General features: G+C 42.5%; 1 protein-coding gene across 3 annotated transcripts; it reads right to left on the bottom strand.

Annotated features, from left to right (window-relative positions):
* Positions 1 to 1,538: 1,538 nt before the first annotated feature.
* Positions 1,539 to 19,461, bottom strand: ARL5A (ARF like GTPase 5A). 3 transcript variants are annotated; one of them, XR_012633937.1, is made up of 7 exons: positions 19,182 to 19,461; positions 17,212 to 17,272; positions 14,118 to 14,265; positions 12,897 to 12,980; positions 10,102 to 10,253; positions 8,246 to 9,590; positions 1,539 to 2,012 (listed from the first exon to the last, which is right to left on the bottom strand). XR_012633937.1 is itself a non-coding variant. In XM_074910452.1 (7 exons), exons 4-7 carry the CDS (start codon positions 14,259 to 14,261, stop codon positions 9,542 to 9,544), a joined length of 429 nt encoding a protein of 142 aa, XP_074766553.1. In that variant the 5' UTR covers positions 14,262 to 14,265; positions 17,212 to 17,272; positions 18,484 to 18,586; positions 19,182 to 19,461; the 3' UTR covers positions 1,539 to 9,541. The 3 variants fall into 3 exon arrangements, 2 of the variants coding, with proteins under 2 accessions (XP_074766553.1, XP_074766552.1); XM_074910452.1 differs by adding an exon at positions 18,484 to 18,586 and having other exon boundaries at positions 1,539 to 9,590; XM_074910451.1 differs by having other exon boundaries at positions 1,539 to 9,590.
* Between the last annotated feature and the right edge of the window lie 227 nt (positions 19,462 to 19,688).

Here is a 19,688-nt window from a genome sequence, read left to right as displayed (position 1 = left end):
ACGGCGAAGCGGGGCTGTTCCTCTCTGCAGGAGTTCACCTTTAAGGAATAGTCCAATACTGATAAAAATGGGGTTTGGCTACCAGAGTTTATCAGCACATGTATCACTAAAGGATTCTTCATACAAGACACGCAGAGGGTGAGGGGATGTTGGCATTTGCCATCAGCAGCTGGATTTGGCTTGCTGCTGCCAGAACTAGAAAAACCCCCCACAGATCTCAAATCAAAAATGTTCGTATCAGACCACTTGAAGGCCACTTTATCTCCATATAGGACATACATTATGAAAGGAATATTAAAGGTGTAACTTCAAAAATCCGTTACCCCAAAACTGAGCACTTCTGAGTTTCTGTCTGCAGCAGAGGAAAAGCTTCAGAGCGCCTAATGCATTTTGTGTAAAATCAGTTGTTTTAGCCACTTGGTCTGTTGAGTAAATAAGTTCCTATTTTATGCCGAGGTCTGGAGGTGATCAGCGGCGCAGGCGTGTGGAGGAGGAAGGTACGTGGATATCTGAGCTCCTCTGAAAGATCTTGGTGGTCTTACCTGCTCTCACCACGCAGCAGGCCAGCGGATACCGGCGAGAGCCCCCGCCCCACGCAGCAAAGACCCTCCACGACCGACCGACGCGTGAAGGAACCGCTGAGGTTCTTGCACACCACTAGTCGTGAACAAGTACAGGCACGATGCAAGGATTGGTGACAATTTATTACTTTACGAACTCACAGCAGGTTTGATTTCTCTTATGCCCCTGGCTGACACATGCAAGAGCTGCTCTGTGGAGAGAGAAAATTTACAGTTTAAAAATGTGCTTTGGAAAGCAGCCTTCGTTTCTTCCGTTAACATGCTCTTAAGAAACTAGTAATTCTCCTCACTTTGTTTCTTGAGACATGTTTGACATAAGTCTGGATGAAAAGCAATATAATGAAAGTTCTTATGAAGATCTGTGTATTGCGTTAAGTTCCAGACTTCATTTATCAGCCAGGCTGTTGGCTGCTGGGTCAATAGTCTCAGTACAGCCCCTGGGCATCTCAGAGCAGAAGAGATTTGACACACACCGATACTGCTTCTAGGGACAGGCTACCAACAACGGCAACCCGTACTCAAATATGTTGTCAAATATATTAAAAGCCTTTTTTTTAAAAAAAAAAAAAAAAAAAAAGCTTCTCAACCAACCAAACAATTGAATTATTTGTTGCTTAGCACACTGTAGACAACTGAGTCTTTCCTAAAAGCACAAGAAAATCTGTATTGCAACAGTAAGGGAGGACTCAGGGACTTGCACAGCCTCGCCGTGGCAGTGTCACCCTGGCCACCATCACACCAGGATGAGAGTCATTATTACCCACGGGTAATAAAGTCATCATTACCCACGGGTTTAAAAACTGCTCAAGTACTGCTGCGAGCAGTAGCACTGCCCTGGCAAAACACAGTACGCTGAACAAATTTAAAATTATTATCACATATAACACCTTGAGAAACAAGTTGTCAAACTTACTCTGAAAATGGTACGGTGAGTCTAAAATAAATAAATTATCTAGCCAACTTAATACAAACAGGTTTATTAGTTGTTTACACAGCTCTAATACGCATCCCTTAATTCACGTTTCAAAGCTATACATACAGGTAATAACAGGGGGTCTGTTTGGATTCAACAGTACAGGGACCTCAGAAGCAAGTCTTCAACAGTACCAGCATTATACCAAATCTTTTTTATGTACCAAAAATTTAGACAATTTTCATCGTTACTACTCCACAATCTGCATCTCTTTGCATGACCCCAATAGTTTGCGTACAGATATATACACACATACGTATTTGGGCAAGGGGAGGCCTTCCAATTCTGAAGAATCAGGGGCAAAAAGCCAGACAAAACAAAAAGTTAACAACAAGAATTAACTCTGAAGACATTTCACTATTCTGTAGCTTTGCATCCAACTCAACCTTGTATTGAAGAACTGTGTTCAGAGAGAGTAAATCAGCACAGACTGTGCAACAAGAGAGTAGTGATACGACCTGTAATTTTAAAAGTAGTAACAGGATCAAAAAAGTACTATATTATGTTTTAATTTTAAAAACAAAAACAATTAAAGAGAACACAGCAGTTAAAATTTCATACAGTCAAGAAAAAAAAAAAAAGCCAACATTACCAGCATTTTCTATTAAAAAGTCTATTTACAGTTTCATACACCAGCCAAGGCTCATTTCATTCGGGTCTGCTCTACGCAAGACAGTTGTTGGATGCAGAAGTAAAACAGTCAAGAGTTCATCAGTGGCAAACACTTTTTTTTTTTTTTTTGTGCGCAGTTAAAAAGAATAAAGGTATTTAATGCTAAAACCAGAATAAAAACCTTCAGAAATACTTATTTTGTACGTCATTTTTTTTATAGACCAACGTGGTGATCTATAGACTGGGACAGCACCGACGGGACGTGAGGGAGGCAACAGGCACGTGGCCCAAAGAACCAACAGCTCAGGGGAACCCTGTACTAAACCCAGCAAAAATAAGTATCTGATAATGGTGTCTTTTTTTTTTTTTTTTTAATCACCTTGTATTTAATTGGTTTTGGCAGAGAAATGAGTGGTTTTCAGAAAAGTTGTAGCAAAGTCAAGGAATAAGTGAATTAAGAGAAAAAGAAACAGGACACAGCCCGCGAGCGGGCACAGCTCTGAAGGCAGCTCACCGTTCCTTCACCCTCCAGCAAAAAATGTTTAGAGGAGGAGTAGAGCAGCGCATGACACGGACAGGGAGGAGCAGAGCAGGAGACAAAACCCACCCGAGTGGGAAAACTGTGTCACGGAGGAAAAGACTTCAGGTAGACACACAGCTAAAATCGAAGGCAGGAGGAGGAGGTTACTTACTGCCCCAAACTCAGCTAACACCGCCTGCCTATACATTACTTCACAGAAAAGCCATTCTACAGGATTACCAGAAGGATACAAATACTGCAGTTAGAAATAAAGCAAGAAGTCCAGAATTAACACACATGGAACAAGACTGAGTTGCCGAGCTGAGCAGCAGCGTACCTCAAGTACAGTAACACAGTAAATTTCTTTTTTAACCCAGCTTTGGTTTCACCTCTTTCACTTTCTAAGAAGTTACCTGTAATCTCCCCACGCTCACAAGGCTGCAAATACCAGCGTGCGACACGTGAGTAGGCAGGAGTGGTACACCACTGGAATGCAGCATTTTCTACACAGGAAAAGAGCATATCAGCATTTATTTTAATTTCCAGTCTATCTGAAACCAGCCAACACATACCTCTTACCAATCTGGGCCCAAATGCCAACCGATCTCTCAGTACAAACCCCATCATCACAGGTTTAGCAGAACAGGGCATTTCACCCCAAGAACGCCTCAGCAACCCTGTGTGCCAGGTCAGAAATTGTATCTTTGCTTGAAAAGTTTCACCGCAACACATACACACAAAAGGTTTAATGCAAACAGTAAAATTTTGACAAGCTTTCATCTTAAAATAACAAATACTGGTAGGTTTGCAAGAGTTAGTAAGTCTGACATTATCTATAAATGTGTATATGTGCTTGCAAACAGCTCCCCCCCAACAATTTTAGCCCAAATTTGTGTTTCACTTCTTCAGCAAACATTAGAAGCACTGAATGAGTTGCCTTCAACTGAATGAAAGTCAGATTTTAAAAGCCAGGAGAAACAGAAAGAGGTAAGGGGAAAACAATTCAAGGAATGTTCTGATAGAATTTCAGGAAAAGTTACTTAATAGAATCATAATTGAACTTTATTAGAATAAATAGCTTTATAAAAAGTTTTAGCTAAACGACTTTAATAAACATGCGCAAGTTGCAGAGACAAAAGTGCTCAAGCCAGGAAATGCCAGCCCTCACAAGCCTTGGGATTAATCTGAAGCAATAATTTTCTATGTTCTGGAATGACATTTTATTGCAGTATCAGTGTTAACCACGTACTTTATGCATTTCTTTTAGAAAGACGACAAACTTTTTAGAAAGAGAAGTACAAAATACAAATGAGCCAAAGAAATATGACCCCGGTCGTATGATTAATGCGTACACATAGGGATGTTTGTTTGCATTTGCAAAAACCAGAAAGATAATCTGCTACAACGTAACTACATCGTTAGTATACTAATCTGAACAGCTTACTTTATCCTCAAATTGCTGTCGGCTTAGTGTTGGAGGTTAGTATTATAGGCCAGCACTAGGGAGAGCCTAAGGACGCAGCGCTGGGCTCGCCCTCCCCGGCCCCGAGCAGCACCAACGGGCCGAGCGCAGGGCTGTGGCCACGGGATTAAAGGGTTTGGAAAAGAATTCAGTAAAAAAAGTTGAGGATGTGTTGAAAACATTCATGAAAACATAATATAGACACTGTTTAAACTGCATCGGTTACCATCCCTCTATCATATACTACCTATACTTCAATTTATTAGCCATGAAGGTGCTCAGGCTTTCCAATCTGAGGTGGTTTGGGGTTTTCTAAAAAACTTTGAATCTCTCCTCAGAAGACTACGTCTTTTCTTGGCCACCTCTCCTACCCTCCAGAGTGTTTGATGCAGGAAGTACTGAGACAAGAGTAACACTGAGCTGATGATTTACAGAGAATGATTTACAGCCTTCTAGGTAAAGCAGCATTTTCTAACTTAATTCAGTATCTGCTAAATTTTCTAAATTTACAAATAGGAAAAGCTTTAAAAAAACCACCCAACTTGTGCCCTTACTCACAAGAAATCCGCCTTAAAAGATTAAGGGTGGTACATGAGTATGAACCTGTTATGAATAAAGGCTCCTATCTAATGTGAAGAACGTTTTTCAAAAAAAGTTTCTGTACAATATAAAAATTAACCAGTAAAGTCCTAGTAAGGCAAGAATATAATTTCTGCTTATGATTCTAAAGCACACTGTAAAAAAATTACAGTGGCAACCACTTATAATTTCTTGGTTTTGTACATTTAATATACTCACTGCAACAATTATATTCAAGTCACATTTTTATTTATAATACATACCACAACTATATGCAAAGACATTTTTCTTTCTTAGTGCCATTCTTTGTGACGTCTAATCGTTCTTGTCCTGTAATGCTCAATAATGCACCATTTCAAGGCTTAATAATACATTCATTTGAATTGACTGAAAACTATTTTTCAGACATAATTAGTCTGATGGTTGCAAAGTTAATGTTTTGCTAGCCAATTAAAAAGGAACTACTGACATGAGGATGCTACCAAGGCCAAGTAACCGTGGATTAAGTTATTTAAAGAGTTCCTTGAAAAGAATTCCAGCTCACCAATCTGATACAAGGACAAATTTAATATTTCCTTTCACAAAGCAAGCCAGCTATGTGACGTCTGATAAATGGAAAAGGGCTTGAAATGTAGAGGATAGAAAGGAACTGTAAGAAATTTATCGTAAATCATGTTAAAACTGGTGTGTCAGGAGGGGAAAAAAACCCCCGCTCCTTTACACACATTTGGATGCTTTCATAGAAATATATCTATTTTAAGGAAAATGGAAATTGTAGCATAGGAAGAAAAAAAAAAGTGATCACTGAACTAGTTTTAGGCACTTGAGCTGCATAGACTGTAGAAGGTGCCCATCACATATGCTTAACGTTCACACACGCACTCCTACCCCTAGGAACATACTCTGTAATGCATAGGAAAACAGCTATTAAGCCTCCCTGAAAAAAAAAAAAAAAAAAAAAAAAAAAAATCAAAACTGAAGCTAGGTAGATTCCTGTTCACATTTTCCAAGTTTTATATTCCACCTTCCCTCACAATTAAAAACCTGTGGAATTTTCAGATGACAGAGGCAGCATATTAGAGAGATGATTTACCAAGTTTATTATCTGCTAAACCAAAACAAACATTTTAAGTATTAAGATTATTGAAATATGACTTACTGCTATTTTTTTTTTTGCTAGTAAAATGGCATTCTGCAGCATAAACATAAATAACCAATTTTAAAGACCCCTCCCTTTTTCTGTATAATATCCTAAGAATGAATTTCATGAAGAACAAAAGCAGAGTAATCTTAAGCTTCAGCTGAAAGCCAAGGCGACAAAACACACAGAGGGTGAAAACACACACGCAATACAAATCAAGGTCATGACTCATGTTAAGACAATCACTTCCAAACAATAACCCAATGAAGCTGAAAGCAGCATTGATGCAAAGTTAACTTGCTTTTCTACAGAGCTGTGAGAAAAATGCGAATTGTCCTACAGGGAAAAAAAAAAAAAAAAAAAGCTGTAAACAAGAAGCGCAGACAAAAAGGCTTGGTGTGTTCCAAAGTTGGTCTGCTCTTCTCCAGCCCTGCTCGGTGACTAAATTAAAAAATATTTCTAACTTTCTGCAAAAGGCGACGTGTAAAGGAAAGGGCCGTCATGGCCACGCCGCTACCGCCAGGGTATAGACTTGTATATTCATCTGATGTTCATCTCGTTATTATCTGAGCAAACACACTTGTTCTCATGATGAAAAACCGTCAGGTAAGACAAACTTTCCTACAAAAGCTCCCACGGCAACGTCTGGATGACACTATTCTGCTTTCACTATGCATCGCTGCACTTAAAAGCACGATCACACCAGCCAGGCAAGGTGACAATTTGGAATCGTCACCTCTGTTGACAATGGGGTGACAAATCGTTTCCCAGCTACTACAGCCCAAATCCATCATCCTCCCAGAGGCTGCAAATCCAGCATTTAAAAGGCAGCATTTAAATTAATATATGTCCTCCACGGATTCCTAAACGCCTGTGAGGAACAGTGCAGGCACGCGGTGTGTCCGCAAGCGCTGGCCACCACTGAATTCCAGCCACTGAAGAGCGCACCTGCCCTCTAAAATACTGGGGGATCACAAAACAGACAGAAAACTCATCGTTACAGGTGATGTGCCACATCCCTTCTTTGCAGTCGGGTTAAGGCTGGATTGTTCACCGTCCAACACGCAGAGAACGAGTTAATTTTTGGATTATAAACTCCTCAGGGCACAAAAGATGTGGTTTTAAGAGGCAGTCTTCACACGGGCAGGTATTCAGCTCCCTGCTAGGGTCTGCTGCCACTTGTGAAACAAAGCTGAAGTGAACCACGTGGTATCTTAGAGGCCACAGAAAGTGGAAGTGGCCAGAAACCAAAGGGGAGAAGGAGTAAACGTAAGTTTACTTTTGTGTAAACATAAGATGTCTGGTTGCAGCATAAACCACACCTGAAAAAAGCCACCACACTTCCATCATATGGACATGCCAAGTCCCACAAATTCAAGCGAGGGAGTAAGCAGCAAATTTCAGCAAGAAGCAGGTATCAGAATACTGCTGCGTGGTTTTTCTTTCATTAACAGGAATAACTCGTCTTCTTAAAAACAAACAAAACCCCAACACACACAACCTGTGCAAATTCAGGCAGAAATATGCAGTGTTTAACAATACAAAAGCAAAATATTTTAAACGGATGAAAGGGAAGACATAAGACTCAAAAACCAAACACTTAGGTTTATAAGCAAGTCCGCTTTTTCTTTTTTAAGACTAGAAAACGTACAATTCCACTTCATACGCAAGGGTGCACAGAGCTCATTTCTTGAAGATACCATCAGATAAACTGAGAAAGTCTTTGCATTAAATTGTTATTTCTTCAAACATTGATACATTTTGCAATACACCAGTTAAATACCAATATCTATGTGCATGCACTATAAATATATGCATGTACACATTAAAATGTTTAACAAAGACAGCCGATTCCCTAGCCAATGAGCACTGTAAAGAGATACCAAAAATATATTAAAAAGTTAAATTCTTTACCTGCCTTTGTTAAATACAGACTTTTGAAATTGCCTCCCTTCTTTTCCCTACAAATTCACAACACGATCCCTGGTGAAGCAGGTCAACGGGAAGGCAGGTGCACTGACTAGATTATCCCGTAGCCAAAGATAAGCACCTTAAAAAGTTCAAACTAGGCTTCTTCTTTAAAATGTCTTTTCCATCCTTATCAGATATAGGAGCTAAGAAAGGGAAGGACATTTTAAATGAAGTTTTATTTCATTTTGCTATACTCCCAAACACGCATCTCCAGCATAAAAGCCTGTGAGTAAGGCTACGTACACTTCCACAATACTGACAACATTTCCAACCACCCAACTGTCACCCCACCAAAAAAACCACCTTTAAAAGGGTAATTCCAATTCTGGAGGGGACACTCACCCCGTTAGGTACTGCAGTAAGAGAAGATAATCACATAGTGTTCTGACGCTTCTTCGTAACTCACCTGGGGACCATGCAAGGGAGTTCTAGCTTCAAGAAGTACTGCCCTGGAACTTCTCTGGGCACATGATCAGGGGGTCACTGACAGCTTTTCAAGTAGTGTAATCTGTTCTGGTCTCCATCCCAGTGCCATCCATCGCATATAGATATTTATACATTTTATGCTACCAAAGAGAAGCGTGCCTTCCTCTGAAAAACACTTAATACAGAGTATGACTTGTTTTGTAAGATTCCAGTGGGACTTTTAAACATACTTTTGTGCCTCTTCTTTGGTTAAGGAAAAAAAAGACATTTTTCCCTTTATGACAGCTAAAGGTATTTCTACTAGACTTGAATCATAAATGAACTGTACTGAAAAAAAAAAAAAAAAAAAAAAAAAGCAAAGCAGTACCATCGGACAGCACGACTCAGCCTTTCTGGAATCACCCAATCCAATGATGACTACAAGACACAAGGAAAATCCGTTTCATTTTAAATTCTTTGGCAAATTTTTACTGTTTGCCGACACTGTGATTTGAAGCTCAGTCCATACGCCCCAATCCTTCCGGCATCCTCCCTAACTGAAAAATCATGTGAAAAAAAAAAAAAACCAAGCAATGGTCTTGAGAGAGTTTCTTTTATAAAGTGGTGGTGAGCCAACTGTCTGATGGACGTTACGGCCATACAGATGACAAAGGAAAAGAAGCTGTGATGTGTTGGCAATGTCAAATATTAGTACTGCTGTCAACATACCGATTCAGCTTTACACACTGGTCTGAACAGATTGCAATTAACCTAAAATTGAGGTATAAATATACACAAATATGTACAGTACACATACAGGAAAATATTTTTGCATTTGTAACATCAGTAACCTTAAAAATACTGGAAAGTTGGTATCTATGCCATTGATTTGCTTGCTAATTTACTGGAATAATGAAGCCAACATCTTCGACTAGAGAGGACTACAATGGAATAATAAAACTCAAAATTAAAAGCTCCTTCCTCTCACTTCATCTTCACCACGCTCAACACTGGACTGTTCTCAGTGGCTGTATCTTGAAAAGAAGGTTGATCACAGCTTTTAAACGCATCCTCAGAGGAAAACAAACAAGAAACCAAACTGGAGCCATCAACTGCATCTTTCTTTTTGCCGAATGGTCTTAATTTATATACACGGATGTGTGTGTGCATCTATGTAGAAAATAAAGTTGCAATCAGTTCAGTATAAATACATCTATCCCATTAATTCTGCCACTGTGAAGGTAATCATGGGTACAGCTCTTTTTAAGCAATGTCTGTGCAAAGAGGTCATTAAAAATCATCTGATCTTAAGTCTTGACATCATCCATTCGAGTCCTTGGCACAGTCTGTAAATGAAAGAGATCATTTTTAAGGAATACAAGCACTTCTCAGGATAACTTCAAAGATAATTCCATGGCACCGATTTAAATTCTTCCCAGGAACTCTGAGTGAAGGAATCATTTCCAGAAACATTCACTCCGAGTGCAGCATTTCCTTGATCTTATTATGCAATTTACAGGTGAGACACTTCAGATCCCAGCACTTCAAGACATACACTGAAGTTATTTCTAATTATGATGATGCTTAATGAACCAGAACGGATTGTAGGTCGTTCCCACCCCCATCCTCATTAAGCCCAAATCGTATAGTTTCATCACTGTGTGGTGAGACTGGGGACTTGATGTGAAAGTTGATTTCCAGATCACACCGATCCTAAGTCAGTATGTTCTGAGCCCCAAAATCTTTAAGTGTAAGGTTATTATTGGCAGGGGAGGAATGTGTGTTAAAACTAAACACGACAATAAAAATACCAAAATAATTCGAGATTCCCCTCCTAGAGACAAGAAGAACTCTTACCCCTCTCCAGTTAGAGCACAGCACGCCTGGATGTGCCACTGATGATCCTTAATTGAAGTCAGTTTCAGAAACTGAGAGATTTCAGCTACTGTCATACACTCTTTAACGTCCTGCTTGTTAGCAAAAATCAGCAAACCTGCTTTTTTTAAGTCCTAGGGAGAAAGAAGGAAAAAAGAAGATGATTACAAATCAGCCCTCGGAGGCAAAAGATGCAATACCAAAGCAAAGAACCTTAAGCCCTAGCAAAAAAAATCCTACAGAACGCCACAGGCTGATTGACATGTAACTTCAGAAAATCCTTTGATCCACCAGACCAAACGTCCAATTTTTGCCTGGGATGATCTGTAAAACTAGGTACAAGATTCTGTTGTGCTCCCTGAGGCTCAGGGCACGCTGTAGCTCTGTGTGCCCAGCTGCAGGAATGCCACACACCTCTAACAGCCAAGGCCTCCCGTTTAACCCTGACCTTGCAAGTCGCTCCTGCCCCTGTATCCAAACCAACCACAGCCTTGAGCCTGGCTTTTATCTACGTGCCCCACTTTTATGCATGAACACACTGTTAAGATTGATTTTACTCCCAACTTAGTGGGCTGCACAGCAGTTCTTATGTGGGGCAAGAGCAGGTTACACCACCAGAACTTTTTAAGCTCTAGTAAAGCCCTGCCAAGGCTGGCACTGTGGCTCAGCAGAGCCAGAAGCAGGCTCTGCCTGTGCAGCAGTCCTCTGCGAGGGAAATCCCTCCCATTAGGAAGCGTTCGGGCTGCCACTGACAGCGCAAAGCAAGCTGCAGTAATATTTTATTTAGAGGATACACAGAATTTGTAGAAACCCACCACGTACGCTGCTTTAGAAACGGACATCTACGTGAACAAGCACATTGCAATTAACTTCTTTATAAGGCCCATGCCATATTTGCAATACCAGTACTAACAACTGAGAGAACAGCGACTCTAGGGGCAAGCTTATTTTATCTCAAGCTGCTTGGAATTACATTAGTCCAGGCTCATATTATTGAAAATCTGTCCCTCTGAAAGTAAAAAGGTCTTCCGAGGAAGCCGAGACAACTCATTCACCTAAACGCCTATCAGGCACACTAATTTTTACAAGCAGTAAAATTAATTCCCAAACGATCTACTGGTCCAGGAAATAGATGGAACTGACCTGGGCAACTCAATTTTGCCTTAACAAAAATTCAATTGAACTGGTTATCAGAAATAAAAGATTTTCAAGGGCTGCAAGGAAAAGCTACTCTAAATAAATATATGACTTTTGTTTCAGCTTATGTGTATTGTTGCTCTTTTCAAACACCACAGCATCTGGAGAGTTAGCAGAATATACCAAAAACATCCTGTTGTAAAACAGTGGGCACATTTACTGTTAGATGGGTGCTTTCAGAGCACAGAAATAGTCTCCCAACACGAAACAAGGGCATTCATGGTGCTTGGGAGTTCCAGACCTCCCTCATTTCAAATTCAGTTCGTTAACAACTTCTGCATCTTCTTTTATAGATTACAAAAAAGAAGATGTAATTTTGTTTAGCGCCTGCAACAGACTGAAGAGTACATCTCTAAAATTCTAATTATGACAGCAGCAGACCCAGTGGCAACAGTTCCCCCCAAGCCACATTTAACACTTCACAACCAAGAAAGCCAGAGCTACTTTATTAGATTTTATTTTATTAAACATAATTTTAAATACCTAAAATTAGAAATTCAAGACACTAGGCAAAGAACTTGTCTCTTCTCAAATATTTTAGATTACCATGATCACTCAAAGAAAATACATAGGCAGTCATTGCCCTTCCTGCAGTCATCTACTAAACAGTGGCTATAGTTTAAATATAGATGGAATATTTTGGGATATAATGCCATCAATTTTATGCACATCTTTGTATTCTTAAATTTGGAAACTCAGTGTCCTCAGTGTCATCTTGTAAAAACTGATCCAGTTTGCATTAAACTTGTCTTACGAGCCCCAGCAGTAGTCAAGCTGATCTAAAGACATCTCCAGTAAAAATCAGGGCTCCGGTCCCGCTGCACTGCCCAGATGGATTAAAATCTTTGGGACATTCAGGTCACTCCTTGGCTTATACAGCACTCTAGACCCAGGCAACTCAGTTTTAGACCTGATACAGTACTCACTTTTAAAGAGGGTCTTTACAAGTTTGCCAATTATAGTCTCATTCTGAAATTTCACAGACAGGTAGAGTGACGGCTACTATAGCCATAGGCAGTCTGTTCCCTCAGGTTTACAGCTGGTTGGTATAAGACATATTATTAAGGCTCTATCAGCTTCACCATCAAAACAGAAAACATCAAGCAACCATGAAGCTAGCAAAAATAGTGATTAAGTTGTTGGAGGAAATAATTTTTTTTTTAAAGCGATCTCATTCAGCTCTTAACATGGTTTGGAGTATAAAACCACAGAAGTCATTCATAGGTCCTAACTTCTGTTTCACTGAAGCACTCAGAAGTTGAAAAACTACTTTTGTGGGAGTTCTCCTCAGTAAAATTTGGTATTAATTTACAGCTTTATTATGAGCTTCACAAAAGACAGAGCCTCTAGCAGGAACAAGAGAGCTCTGACACAGTCCGACCCGCAGCTGGGAGAAGGCGGCTTTAACGTTTGCCTCGGGCTGCACTGGAGAGGCCTCTCGCCGTTCTGGTCTGACTCCAGCTAGCAGGAGTAAGTGAGAGCTTTCACCAACAGCGTGTGAGCCTGCCTCCCTTAGCAAGAATCATCCAGATCCGACCCACAGTAAATAGTAAAGCAAAGAAAACATAGGGTCTACTCACCTCATGGGCTAACATTTTATACAGTTCTTCTTTAGTCACAGAAATTCTCTCTCTGTCTGTGCTGTCCACAACAACTATCACAAACTTTAAAAAGTGAAAAGTTATTAGTCAGAGAACAAGCTCTATCTTTCCGGCCACGCACTCGTCAGCGGAGCAGATTACTGTTCCCATCTCCCTACCCAGCCAGCCAGCTGGATGATCAGATCTCATCCTATTCCAGATGGGTTTCTCCCAGCCAGAGCAGGGTTACCCGCAGGGCCGGTACGGTGTACAGCTCACGCCGTGGTTTGTATACAAAGGCAGCTTCAACACATCTTTTGACTTTCTGCTTTTGAATTTCAAGTGAAAAAAATTTATACTGAAAGCAAGTGTTCCCCTGTAATCCCAGATCTGGTTTTGTCCTGTGCTTAGCTTAACTGAGGTAGCCCACAGATCCCTCAAACAATTTGTTGCAGCCTTTAAAAGGTAAGCTGCATCAGCTTTCTCCCTCTGCTTCAAATACTAACAGGCAAATAGATATGTGCAAGGGATTTAGAAACACCCATAAGCTCTGTAACGTCACGAGCGTACATGCAGATACATGTCATAGCATCTGATGGGGAAATTTAACAAGTTAAATTGTTAAAACTCAAGTTAATTATTATTAAAACCCCCTTCTTTTAATACCCACATGTGATAACACATAGGAAACCTTGACTTAAATCATTATTTTCATCAAGTCCAGTATATGGGCTGCAACTTCATCACTGAAGAGTTCTTCAAATTATTGGGGGTACTTAATTAAATTGATCGTGGGAGCTTGCAAGAGAGAGCTCCCACAGTCTCAGAGGAAAACTTCTGGGCTTTCAGCCTTACTCCGGAGGGGTTAGACAGGTCTTAGAGTACCTGCTACAGAGACAGAGCAGTCACGGTCAGCCAGAGGGACCGTAACCACGGGGACCTGCAGCACCAAGAGAAACCCAGCACCTGCCCCAAGGCCGCAGATCCCCAGGCACAGAATCCTCACAAACAAGCTGGTTTTAACCACGACTCCGTATTACAGAAACAGAAAAGCGAGTTGTACAGCAGCTTGTGAAGGAGGAGACTTCAAAAACCAAAACGGGAGCACCCTGAAGCAGCTCCGGAGCCACTGAGAGCACGGTTAGTTCAGCCTCAGGTCCGCTGCCTTCCCGTCGCCAGCATCGGCCGCCCCAAGCCCGGCAGCGAGGCGCGCGCCCTCACCTCGGTGTTGGTGTAGTAGGTGTTCCACGAAGAGCGAAGAGACTCCTGCCCTCCGATGTCCCACATCAGGAAGCGCGTGTTGTTAACCACTATCTCTTCCACGTTACTCCCTATGGTGGGTGAGGTGTGCACCACTTCATTCATGGAGCTGCAGAGGGGAGAGCGCGAGGCGGTGAGAAGCTCCGAAAACCGGCCCGTTACCCGCAGCCTCCAGCGCCTTAGGACTCCCAATCGACCCACTTCTATAAACACTAAACTTGGTGCCGATTCCGGGGGAGAAAGCTTAGTCGGGGAATTTTACCAAACGCTCCTTACGCAGCAGATAGGTTTGACGGTGGAGGTCGTATAAAAATAACAATTGATAAAAATAGCAATAAAGGACTCAGTGAACTATGTAATAATTGAATTATAAAGCTGTGAGAGCATTCACGAGCAAAACTATATTAGAATTAATTAAATCAGAACGCTGAGAGAATATTTGCTTCAGAAGCTGGTTTAAGCAGTCAGCTTTTCTTTTTCCAGGCCAATTTTGGCACGCATGGGAAAAAGAAGTTGTTTTTCTTCAAGCATGTGGTTAAGCCACAAGATTTCCAAGGTTGCAGAAAAACAACAACTCATCATCCAGCTGCACCAAACAGACTACAACCCGCTCTCCTTCCAGTATAGGCCACTAGAGCGTACTTTCTTCACAGTTCAGTGATTTTATGCCCAAACTTCCTCCTCTTCCCCTTTCAGCACAGTCCAGCAGCACTACTTCTGGGAGACAAATGCAGACATTAAGTATTTCAAATACATTGGTTTAGAGATACCGAGTGCCACTCTGCCATTAAGAGCACCAGTTTCACATCAACAGTGATAACCAAATGTGTACTCTGGATACTCCTAAAGCTCAAATTATTTAAACTCTACTCTATGGGATATGCAAGAAAATTAAAAGTAGCCTCAAGGAACACATCAACCATTTTCAAAGAACTTAAATTATTTTTCTTCTGATAATCTTGATATATTTTTTCATTTCCCATGAGTATTTTTTGAAGCTCTGGCAGAGCTTTTAGTTACAGCGACAGCACTTTGAGACTTGTGTTGGAACATTTCTTGAAGAGGATACAGAGAACCAAGGAGATAAAAGGAATCCCAGTTACCCTGTGCCTTAGCAGCACGTAACAAGAATCCTTCTCACCACACACATTTGAGTGCAACTGTATCAGGGAAAGAGGATTAGAAGAATCATAAAATCAAATTAAGGGTAACAAATGATGTAAGATGATGTCTGTGGCTGACTTCATATTTAAAAAGCAGGTTTTAGCAGAGTTCTTTTAACGCTTGGAAGAGATGTATGATGAATCCCCTTTCTTTGACTGAACCTGCAGCTTCTCACATTCAAGCTGTCGGCACCTCGCAGTTCGCAATACGGTAGGTGGGTTTTTCCCTCCTCCCCACTGAAACCAGGTGAGCATGAAGCTTAACGGCATTTCTAGACGCCTGGTCACAAAATCCTACCATTACCTGAGGGGGGGCAGGAGATCTGAGTACAAGAGCGGGGAAGAAATGAAGTGTCTGTGGAGCTGCTGCAGTCTGTTAGAGGAACCACCACTCCCACGTCTGCTGTGACCCTCCACGACATCAAAGTAACAGCCAGGGCACTATCCAACACTAGTTGTCCTGCTAGTTCTCTCTTCCCCACGTCTAACGCAAGAGTTAAACATATTCTTTCATTCACTATCTGCCACGAAGCAACGGTAAGAGAAAAAATGGGATAGGAGGTAGGGTTAAAGGAGGGACAGAGGACGGTACTCACACAGAGCTCTGGCAAAGCAGCCAACAGGGAAAGGGGAATACGAAAGGAGAGAAGGGGAAGTCCTGTGGAGCTAAAACGGGTGTAAAGGAAAAGGAGGCCTGTAGAGATCCACCGTACAAAAGGGAAAAGAAAACACTGAGACTGCAGAAATTAGAAGATGAGAAGAATCATGAGACATTTGTGGAGGAAGTGGAAAGACACAGGCAGCATTAAGATGCACCGAGGACAGCTCTCAGCTGCAGCTACTAGTCTTAAAAAATATTCTTCATTCTATTTATGCTTTTAAAAACCTCTCATTCCCCATTTAAATAATGACAACCACCTTAATCTTTTCACTTTCTCTGCAGAGCGTGCTAGGGCATAAGAGGCTGGAAACACTGCACGAGTTTCACATTTCAGCGAGACAAAAGTAGATTGTAATTTGACAGAACCCAAACATTTTAGGAAAGCATATTTTAAGTGCAGGATTGGAACAGCACGGTCATATCACTTAACAGGAATTATTTCTGATACTGACTCAGGAACACTTTCTAATACCAGACTACTTCACATGAGAAATTTCAAATCTGTTTCTATTATAAACAGACCTTGAGTCGCCTGTCCCACCTAGAAGCTTCCGAACCTGTGGACAAATTTGTACCTTTTATCAAAACCCAGTTGAGGACCAGAGATACGAAGCTGACACAAGTTTCACGTAAACCAGCAGCAAGGTTAAGGCAAGACAAAACACAAGTCAGTGCCACCATTAAAAGCAGAAGCTGCACGACAACCACCAACGCTGGCGGCTCAAATAAAGCCAGCGCTCGACCTTCCTCCTTCCCCCCGACCACGGCCGATGTGAGAGTCTGTCTTGGTACACGGGACACAAGCTGTGGCAGGGAAGGGGTCAGGCTTCACTGCTTTGCTCCTCACAGAACAATTTGTTTAGTATTTGCATGCTGCAGCGTGGATCAGTTTAGCTGCGTTGTCCTGTGGCTAACCCTCAGTATAATCATATTTTGTGGAGTTGGCAAACAGCCTAGAGGGTGACACCAAAGGCAGTTGTAATTAAGTGGTAATAGCAATGTAATCTGATAAATAAAAGCCCCGAACAAAACCTTATCCATATACCAGGCAAAACACAGACCTTTCCAAACCCTAAATGCACGCTTTGACCCGCTGCCACCTACACTGCTCAGTAATCCTCAGTGTAACACCCCGAGCGAAAACTAACAGGGGTAGCAGTGACAACAAGTCAGAAACACACACAATGCACACCTTGAAATACATGAAACGTCACCTGCAGTTCATACTTACAATTGATAAAGAATGGTTGTTTTTCCTGCATTGTCCAGACCAACAATGATTACTTTGTGCTCTGAAATAAAAATATCACTAGTAAGTCACATCATTAACTTTGTTATCACGATAACAGCTGTGATGAAACAAGGTTAGTGTTGCCTTTGAAACTGATTTCCTAAGCAAACACTGCCAAATTTCAGGTGGCACATTTCAGGGGCCGTACCTAAAAGTTTATCTGTGGAAGTGGAGGTGTACAAACCCGTGTACTGTTCCGAGTTGGTAAATGACCGTCGATTTTTCCCCATCTGCACATCTACGGGAACAATTTCTGAGAGACTACATGGGGATTTTTTCCTTCTCTGAACTGCTAGAGCAAGCTCATGCTGGAATCCTTTCCCAAGCTTCTGCACATTTTTGCAGATTGTAACAGCCTGTGCTCTCTATTCCTCCCAACGACAGCAGTTCTGCAGAACACATGCTTACACATGTTAAACCTTCCTTTCCAAGGCCGTACTTTTATTACAGCCTGCAACATCTTAATCTTTTTGCAAAGAGCTGTTAAAAACCCACAACAACGCTGACTTGCACTGTAAGCGGGGAGATCCACCTCCCTCTCTCAGTGTCCTCTTTTCCTTTCAGCAGGTTTGGCACCCGGAGAACAGATTTGCCTACGAATATTTTACAGTATGCATTCACCCAATTTAGTTTTAGATGAAGCAACGACTACTCCACAAAACTACTCTGACACATATGCGAACGCATGTTGGAGCTCAGTGCCAGAATCAATTATTGTTTCTATTTAGCACCTTCTTTCCTATACATCACAAAATTGAATTTGAGTTCTACAGCTGGTGTTGTCAAGCACATTCAAATTTATGATTTCCAGGATGAGTGAGCGCTGCCTGCTCTCAGCAATATTACACAACTTTTACTTGCACAAATAACCTGGGCTTCAACAGGGCTGTTCATGCAAGTAAAAGCTGTGTGAGAAGGGGCTTTCTCCACCACACCCCCTCAGTGGTCCACAAGGGCCACAAAAAGCCATTCTAAGTGTGCCCAAGCTTCAGACAACCAGAGATCAATTCCCTCTGTTAGCAAAGTACACTCACATTGATTTATCACAGAGGAGAGAGGGAGGGGATAGGGGTCAGGTAAGCAGGGTTTTTCTCGGGTTTGATTTTATCAATATTGTGTGGTTTTGCAGAGTTGTCTTATATACGATCAAATATAAATTCTAGTTGTAATAACTTTGCATAACTCCACAATATTGTAAAAATATCTGCTTACCTGACCCCACATAACTAGGAACTTTTGTTTCTGGTGTGATGTTGCCAGCACAGCGGATGTTAGGAAATCAGTTGGAACAGAAGATCTGAGGTGGGGCTGGATGCTACAAGACAAAAATATTTTGTTCCATTTGCACTAAGTGTTAAACGGGCATATAACCGGGACATTCAACATGCATGTCTAAGTTCACTCAAACCCAAATTTAACAGACCTTATAAACACAGATAAGAGGGTTTAAAAGTGGTTTACAGTTTCACAGTCGTAAAAACCTCTGACTGTGAGGAGTCAGACGTTACAAAGCTGAAGTGACTTGGAACGTTTACTCCACAAACGCCAGTTTCGCCAGGTATCGAGGTTTTATCGCATCAAACCCTTCCTGAGAGATACTCTGCAGGCGACAGGCTGAAACTAGACGCCACAAGGCACCGCGGCTGTATTCTTTCGGCCCACGTTAATCATTTAACACCCACCTTTCAGGAAACGAGCTTCACAGTGACTTCGAGGAGGGGAAAAAAAGGTTAAACACATCTCACGCACACACACACCACCCCCCCCACCTCAACTTTTCTGGCGGCGGCTCGTCCTCCTGGGCCCCCCCGGTGGCCGAAGCCGTGCCGGTTTATAAAGGCGGGCCCCCGCTCGCCCCGAGCCCTCAGCCCAGCCGGGGATCGCCCTCAGGCCGCCTTCCTCCTCCTCACCTTGATGGTTGAACAGCCTCCATATCCTAGTGAAGAGGATCCCCATCCCTCAGCCGGGGCAGCTCCGGGCCTCGCCGGCTCCTCAACGCCTAATGCGGGGTTATCCCGCTGCCGGGCCGCGGGGCTGCTCAGGGCCCGGCCCAGCGTCTCGTTTGCCTGTGAAATGGCGGGCAAGGGCCTCGCCAGGCCTGCTCACGCTCGGACATCGCCACCGCCAACCCCGCTCCTCTCCGGGCCGGCGGCGGAGCGGAGAGAGCAAACGCGCCGCCAAGGAACCAGCGACCCCGCGGCCACCGTAGGCGGGGGCGGGCGCGTCGATGTGACGTCGAAAGGGCGGGAACGCGGCCGCCATTACGCGGCGGCGCCTCAGCCAGCGGCTTCCGCGGGCCGGGGACGCGCTCGCCCCGCCGCCTCGCCTCAAGGCGAGGCGGCGGGGCGAGCGCGTCCCCGGCCCGCGGAAGCCGCTCGCCTTTCGTTTTTCCCGCCTAAGGCCGGGCCTCTGAAAGT

This window comes from Athene noctua, chromosome 7, assembly GCF_965140245.1.
Source record: "Athene noctua chromosome 7, bAthNoc1.hap1.1, whole genome shotgun sequence".
Taxonomy (NCBI): domain Eukaryota; kingdom Metazoa; phylum Chordata; class Aves; order Strigiformes; family Strigidae; genus Athene; species Athene noctua.
This window is presented reverse-complemented; position numbering and strand designations above follow the sequence as displayed.